The following is a 6,701-nucleotide window of genomic DNA, read 5'->3' on the forward strand; positions in this document are numbered from 1 at the left end:
GTCACATCATTATTAAAAATAAAAAAAATAAACATTAATAGTTTTGTTAACTTTTAATATGATAAATAATCAAAATGAAATTAAAATATAACATTAAATATGATTTAAAAAATTAAATATTTTTTTTGGTGAACAATTAAATACCCTTATTTATTTCTCCCTAAAATAATTGTAATATGAAAGTATAATTTACCTTTATTTATTTTGTCCCTAAAATAACCACCGTCAGATACAGCCGTTCGTCAACTGCCTTGACCTCTAAACGACGCCCCCACGTGGAACGTCCGTAACCTAATCCTCTTTTCAAAAATAACAGCCGTAAAAATAAAATTAATTTCCCAACACCCCCCGTTATCTTTAACGCCGTCCAATCCTTTTCTCACACGGTTTCACTCCAGTCTCTCTGCTACCTAACCCAGAACTTGCCACGTGTCCCTTTGCATCTACTGCTACGTCATATCTCCCGCCATAAAAACGGCTGGTCTTCGCTTACCCTTTCTATTATCTCCTTTTCTTTAATAATTTTTGGTCTTTCTTAAATTTTTTATATATCCTCTGCTTACCGTAAATACCCCTTCTTGTGGAGAGCTTGAAAAAATCTATATAACTACTCCTCTCATAAATCTCTCTCTCCTTATTTTGCCCTTAAATCTCTGTTTTAGTCATGGAGAAGCGGCAACGTCGAGAACTGACGTTTATGCACTACGACGACCTCCTCCGGCAGAATCCCGGTGTTCCCGATCGTACCCTTGATGATTCTAGCGATCACGTTAAACCACACATCACGGAAATGGATTTCTTTTCTACTCAATACCAATCACATGATGATGATCATTATCAGGAGAGCAAGGCTAGTAATAATAATGGATCGTCTTCTATTGTTGATTCGAGTGTAAACGTAAGGTTTTGGATCATCTTCCCAACCTTTTTTTATAATATATTTTCTTGATTCATTTAACCTATCTGGTGATAATAACATGGAAATTTGAGTTTACTTATCATTGACTTAATATCATGCTGTATCAGATTGGATTAAATCTTCTGAGTTCAAGCCCGGGAGTTTCAAGGGCAGCAAACGATGCTGAAGTAAGTTTTCTGGTTTAATTTCCTTTTTTGATTTTTGAGTTTAAAATTGTTAAGAAAAAAATGGGTTTTGTTCAGGAGGGTGGTGCTGAAATGGAGCTAGAAAAGTTGAAGGAAGAGAATCGGAGATTAAGAAGCATGTTAGATCAGATTACCAAAAATTACAATGAACTACAAGGTCAACTATTCATGGCGCTGCAAAAGCAGGCGCATCGAAATCAACATGAACAGGTTCCATTTATGTTTAAACTTAACATATTGGATTACATCCATCATCAGTTCGATTCATGAGGTTTTATTATAGATAATATCTTTTTTTAATACATAAAAGAAATTGGTTAACATGCTTCAATTGAATTGGAAAGCGTGCTCCGTTGAATCTTTTATTCAATATCTTATTGGTAATATATCTTTGCTAACCTCAGTTTCTACCTTCCTTATTATGCAAAGCCACGTTGAAGAAATTTCGATAAATTTATAAACAAACCAATCTCCGATTAAGGACTTAAATAGTGATTTGTTATTTTTTTTTATTGATGTTATTAACCAGTAGCAGTGTTGTTTGATAACATTATTGTAAGACCATGATACCCGTAATCACCGTAATAACACTCTTACTTCCGCATTCATGATATACATAACATAACCAAAAACATCACTGCAGAAGTAATTTAAATCCTTGACCCCGATATATATGATTCACCATGTGCCATCAATTGTCGTAGTAAACGATATAGTGTAAAGACAACGATAGAATAGGCGGCGTTTGCTCAACCTCTTTTGCCTATTAGGCTTAATTTTTCCAACCCCTCGTGGGCATAACTTGATCCCACACAGAAAAGGGTTTAATTTAATTTCTAGCTTCAAACCAGAATACAAAGATGGCAAAGATAATTTATCTGTGTACTTTGATTTCACATATTTACATTATATTAAATTATATGATATTGATGGAGGTAATTAAGACTAATGAAAGAGTTTGGCGTTTCAGAAGGATGCATTAAATGGCATGGCGGGTAGCATAATGTCAGTACAACAATTCATGGACCCACGGACATCGGCTGTATTAGATGTCAACGAACCCTCGGGGTACGACAAGACTGATCAAGAAGTGTTAGCATCGCCGGAAAACACCACGGAAGTCTTCTCAATCGAACACAACCATCGAACGTGTCAAAGTATTCCGGGAAAGAACGTTTCTATGGAAGATGGTGCCGATCAAACATCTCAAAGATGGGGCTCACACAAGAGTCCAAAGCTAGATCAGTCAAAAAATGAAGACCAAGGCTCTGAAGCTCCTTTCAGGAAGGCTAGGGTGTCTGTTAGAGCAAGATCAGAAGCTCCCTTGGTGAGTAATAAAGCCATGTAACTGTTGTGTATCCTTCCTAAAAAATATTTCTCAAATTTTATCACTTTATTACTCAATTCCAATTAGATATGTTAGTGTATCAGACACTTACGTGCTATATTTGTTGGTTTAGATAAGCGATGGATGTCAATGGAGGAAATATGGTCAAAAGATGGCAAAGGGAAACCCTTGTCCTCGCGCCTACTACCGTTGCACAATGGCTGTTGGCTGCCCAGTCCGTAAGCAGGTGCTTGGCTTTTATTTCAAATGAACAGTAGTACTAATTTAAGCCTTACCCTTTATACGGGTAAAGTACACAAATGGTCTAACGACTTATGGTGTTGTTTTGTTAGTCTCCGACTATAAAAAGTTACAAAAGGTTATTTAGTTATTCATATTTTCTAAACTCATCATTTTTCGATAAAATATTGGTGTCCGTCTAAGTTAAACGTTAATCTGCTAGTTAACCACTTGAACTCATGCTCAAAAGTGATTGTTTTGATTTTTGAAGCATCTCCAAAGAAGAACTAGCAAGAAACTTGGAGAGTAGTTTTTCTAAAATGTTAACATTTAACTCAGACGATCGTCAGTTTTTTAATAATTTTTTATGAAAATACAAATGACCATTTTATAATTTTTAATAGTCAGATTACTAAACAAAATATTGGCCCGGATATTAACCCTTCTTTCTATTCCCTCAACTACTTACAACTTATTTGTCGGACAGGTGCAAAGATGCGCTGACGATAAAAGCATTCTCATAACAACATACGAGGGAAACCACAACCACCCTCTTCCACCTGCAGCCACAGCTATGGCTAACACGACGTCAGCCGCAGCCGCCATGTTGCCATCTGGTTCAACCAAAAGCAACGATGGCGCCCTATCAACTTCTGCCTACTTCCCTTCCTTACGTTACGGATCGTCCATGGCCATGCTCTCTGCCTCCGCCCCGTTTCCCACTATAACCCTTGACTTAACTCACGGCCCAAATGCCGTTCCATTCTTACGTCCCCCACCTCCCACTACTTCATTTCCATTACCTTTACACGGATATCCCCAGCTCTTAGGGAACCCTATGTTCGCTCCTCCCAAGTTACCTACGTCACCGGCAATGCAGTTGGGACAACGTCCGGCTTCCATGGTCGAAACGGTTACAGCCGCCATTGCTTCAGATCCGAATTTCACCTCAGCACTAGCCGCCGCTATTTCGACAATCATGGGAGCGCCGCCAAGAAACAATGGAAACAGCACTATGAACAATGATGAGAATAACGATTATGATCATAGTATTAAACCAGGATCACCGCACGCTCAACAGTCATGCAGTAACAAGCCAGGGTGATGAATTAAATTTTGGGTCTTGGTTGCCATCCTCAGCATAATGGATATTTTCACTTTGTTCTATTTTTGCATAAGCTATTGCTAATGCTAGCTCTTAGGGATTTAAATTGTGATCGTGTTTTCGATTGTCTTGTGTTTATCGCAATTACGGATATAACGGGTGCTATTGCAGTAATTACTGACTCGATTACGGATGGCACCACAACCATTATGCTATATAAATCCCTGCTAGCTAGGTATAATTAGGCCATTGGAAAGGAAGGAGGCCACATACATCTCTTTTACGATCGTATTAAATGGTAGTTCCAGATAGTTCAATATGATCAGAGCCGTTTACGGAGCAAGCTTTGGCGTGGAGGTTGAGTATTGTTACACCTCAGGATTATATAATAGAAGAATTTTACTAGAAACAGCCTATTGATGGTTGGTGAGTGGTTCAATCAGCCTTGCAGTTTCAATAATTTCCCATGTTTATAGCCGTAAGAAAAGGTCTCACAATCTGATACCTAATCAGGACTTTTTTTTTTAAAAAAAAACACTATAAAATAGATAATTATTACATTAGAGTATTATATCACATGCAGTTTAAGCATAGTGAAAGATTAGTGTGGGGTGTAAGAATGAATTGGTGGACAGGCATTTCAAGTGTTTGTTTGTGATGGAGATTGTTCTGATTTTTTTATATATAAATTAACATATGAGAGCCATTGACATATTTTTTTATTAAGGTAATTATAAAGTAGTATATGTTCTAAATACTTTCAATCATTTGGTAATGAATGCTTAATCACTCTTACTGCAGTCATTGGTGCTCAAACCCGAGACTTCTAAGAATAACAATCATTCTTTAATTACTTATATATATAATTTGATTCATGCAAAAGATTTACATGTAGCGCATGGGCCACTACTTTTGCAGAATTATGTATGGCAAGTAAAATTAATTAATTAGCTTTTCTATGTTTTACTTATTTGTTTGTCACTAAAAGTTTAAGTTAATATAATTATTATACTATTTAAAAAATATGCTTAAATATACATTAATCTTTGAATTGTAATAGAATAGAAATTTGATAGTTTAGAACATATAAAAAAATTCAAAGTTAGGTACAAAAGGAAAATTTTAAGTCGCATTTTACATAGCCAACTATGTATCGCCACTAAAACAGATGTATAGAAAGAATGCCACAAATGACAAATTTCGCGGTGTTTATGGGAAAGCATCGAACCTTTAGTGACGTTTATAGTTAAAACGTCACGATAGACTGATATACATTGGTGTTTTTGAGAATACGTAGTAATAAAATTCATATATAGTGACATTTGTCTAACAAACGCCGCAATAAGAATTAAATATAGTGGTGTTTTAGGGCAAATGCCACAATGTTGCAATATTTTCATATTTCTTATTTATTATTCATGTATTATTTCCTTGCTTTTTGTGTGTGTACAATCTATACACTTTTTTCTATGTTTAGTTTATTTCTTGTGATTTTCCACTTTTTAGTGATTTTTTTCTTTTATGTGAATGTGTATTTAATCAATCTTGTGTATCAGTTGAGGTCTTGATTAATTATTAATGTTTACCCTCCTCTTTTTTAAATCAAATCTACAACTTTTGGCCGGTTAAACCACACTGACCAGAAGGGAAAACCAGTGAGGATAAAGTGGTCTAAAACAGAGCCGGCTATTAGAGGGAGCGTTTGAGGATTCCTCAGGGTACCAATTTTTTTTATCTTTATAATTAAAGCCTTCATTTTTTAATCTTTATAATTGAGTCCCTAATTTTTTAAATCTTATCTTTTACCTTTATAATTGAGGTCCTAAATTTAATCAATCTCACGTTTTTATTGTTGTGGAATTTGAGTTAATTTCCACCAATAATAACAAATTCACCTCGAAAACTATTATCTAGGTGACTAGTGTGAAAGCGATTGTACTAAAAATTACCCCAAGGTAGATTCCCAGGAAAGAGGAGGGGTCACAATGGTCCCTCTTAAAATCCACTTTGCTTAGACAGAACTACCAAGACAAGTAATTTTAATAGGATAATAATTAACAACAACTATACCCGACAATAGCTATTAAATAGACATAAAGAGAACACCAAAATTTAACGAGGTTAGACAAAAATTATGCCTACCTCCTCAAACACTACTAAAATAACATTTCACTAATAGAGGAAATATTAGAAAGAGAGAAATAGTACAAATAGCCTTTAATAGTGAAGAAGGCTTATATTTGTGGGATGCTAAACTAAGGAGGAGGATGACTCTATTTATAACAAAAGAATTTCCCCTCCTCCTTATACACAACCAATGTGGGATTTTTCCAAAAAACCAACAAATCTCCACCTTGGAAAATTCCACACACATCTCTAAAAAATCCAATCTTCAGTAGTGTCTGCAAATTCATCTTTCAATTTGTAACAATATTGACCAAGTCTAAACAATGTTTAAACTTGACTGCAATTACCACTTTTGTCAACATATCAGCAGGATTCTCAGTGGTCTGAATCTTCTGGATTATGACTCCACTTTCTTCTAGAATCTCTCGTACAAAGTGATATCGAACATCGATGTGCTTCGTCCTTGCATGGTAAACCTAGTTCTTTGCTAAATGAATAGCACTCTGACTGTCACAATGTACTTTGATGTGCTTCTGTTCTATTCCCAATTCACCAAGCAACCCATGAAGCCAAATTACCTTCTTCACAGCCTCTATAACTGCCATATACTCTGCCTCTGTAGTAGACAAAGCCACTGTTGATTGTAAGGTGGACTTCCAACTGACTAGTGCCTTTGCAAATGTAAACACATAACCAGTAGTTTATCGACGCTTGTCCAAATCACCAACATAGTCTGAATCACAATACCCAACTACACACTGAACATCTTGTTTGCCCTGCTAAAAGACCAAACCAACA

General features: G+C 35.7%; 1 protein-coding gene across 3 annotated transcripts; it reads left to right on the forward strand.

Moving 5' to 3' along the window:
- The first annotated feature begins 567 nt into the window (after positions 1–567).
- Positions 568–4,275, forward strand: LOC120157375 (probable WRKY transcription factor 31). Of its 3 annotated transcripts, XM_039168521.1 has the most exons (7): positions 568–898; positions 1,027–1,086; positions 1,162–1,314; positions 2,075–2,226; positions 2,278–2,431; positions 2,565–2,678; positions 3,159–4,275. In XM_039168521.1, exons 1-7 carry the CDS (start codon positions 665–667, stop codon positions 3,774–3,776), a joined length of 1,485 nt encoding a protein of 494 aa, XP_039024452.1. In that variant the 5' UTR covers positions 568–664; the 3' UTR covers positions 3,777–4,275. The 3 variants fall into 3 exon arrangements, with proteins under 3 accessions (XP_039024452.1, XP_039024451.1, XP_039024453.1); XM_039168520.1 differs by having other exon boundaries at positions 2,075–2,431; XM_039168522.1 differs by having other exon boundaries at positions 770–903; positions 2,075–2,431.
- The last annotated feature ends 2,426 nt before the right edge of the window (positions 4,276–6,701 follow it).

Source organism: Hibiscus syriacus, unplaced genomic scaffold (assembly GCF_006381635.1).
Source record: "Hibiscus syriacus cultivar Baekdansim isolate YM2019G1 unplaced genomic scaffold, ASM638163v2 tig00111250_pilon, whole genome shotgun sequence".
Lineage (NCBI taxonomy): Eukaryota > Viridiplantae > Streptophyta > Magnoliopsida > Malvales > Malvaceae > Hibiscus > Hibiscus syriacus.